This window comes from Pundamilia nyererei, unplaced genomic scaffold (assembly GCF_000239375.1).
Source record: "Pundamilia nyererei isolate P.nyererei 1_Seehausen unplaced genomic scaffold, PunNye1.0 scaffold00198, whole genome shotgun sequence".
Lineage (NCBI taxonomy): Eukaryota > Metazoa > Chordata > Actinopteri > Cichliformes > Cichlidae > Pundamilia > Pundamilia nyererei.
The window spans coordinates 477,037-478,114 of NW_005187599.1; the positions used below are offsets into that span (position 1 = coordinate 477,037).

The 1,078-nt window shown below is 42.9% G+C and overlaps 1 protein-coding gene across 1 annotated transcript in view; it reads left to right on the top strand.

The window, feature by feature from the left end:
- The window catches only part of arhgap28 (Rho GTPase activating protein 28), an 18,561-nt gene that overhangs the window by 3,471 nt on the left and 14,012 nt on the right, over positions 1-1,078 (top strand). The window contains exon 4 of the mRNA XM_013914444.1: positions 706-1,055. Within this exon, the coding sequence (XP_013769898.1) occupies positions 706-1,055 (350 nt within the window). The remainder of the gene's footprint in view (positions 1-705; positions 1,056-1,078) is intronic.

The following is a 1,078-nucleotide window of genomic DNA, read 5'->3' on the forward strand; positions in this document are numbered from 1 at the left end:
AAACATTCAGCTTTGATATTAATGAGTTTTTTGGGTTCAATGAGAACATGGTTGTTGTTCAATAATAAAATTATTCCTCAAAAATACAACTTGCCTAATAATTCTGCACTCCCTGTATAAAAGAAGTTCCATAGTAAGTGGGACTCTACATCCATGCTTGCCACCAGGCAGTTGAAACTTTCATTCAACTTTCATTGGATCAGGTGACTGAAGCATCCCTTAGTTATGCTGCTATTGCCACGGGCTTCAGGGGGACCTTCTATGATGCAGTGAACATTTTGTTTTTGTGTTCTGTTGTGCTTACATTTCACTTTTGCATGTCATTAACTTTTGTCTTCTCTCCCATAGCATGTGTTCTGTCCTCATCTTTCAATGCTCTCCTCTTCCTCACACGCCGGTCGGTCGGTCACAGCAGATGTCTGTCGCTAAGCCTGGTTGTTCTTGTTAAAAAGGAATCTTCCTTCTCACCATCTCTTCATCATCCTCCAGATGGCTGTTGTGTCAATGCACTATATAAATAACTTTAGCTGTGTGATTTGAACAGATCTGAAAAAAATTTTAAATGATTTGCAATTTGCTAGTTTTATTTGCTTTTGACATCCGAGCATCCCAGTGTTTTTGGAAACAGGATTCTATTTCTGCAAGAGATTTTGTTTGTTTTTTCTCTGTACCTGCTGAGAGCTTTATGCTTTGTGTCTTTTACAGTACGACCAACTCTACCCGTGTTGGCTGTTGAAGATCAACTACCAGAGCACCCCTCACCCCCCTCAAACACAGACTCTCTGCATCACGCAAACTCTCCAGGAAACAAATGCTCTCCGACACATGTCATCGACACAAATGTTCTGACACACGCACATTCTCCAACACACACTGACTCTCACAAATATACCTCTTCCCCTCCTCACACACACTCACCCCCCGTCAGTCAATTGATGCAACCTGACTGGGTGCTGCGGGACTCTCCATACTCAGAAGGTGTGGCTGAGCACAAAAGGGGCAAGGCTTGTTGGGACTGTTTACGTTTCCATAGAGACAACAACAGTGAGCTGCAGGTGAGTTTGACCTGCTGCATGCT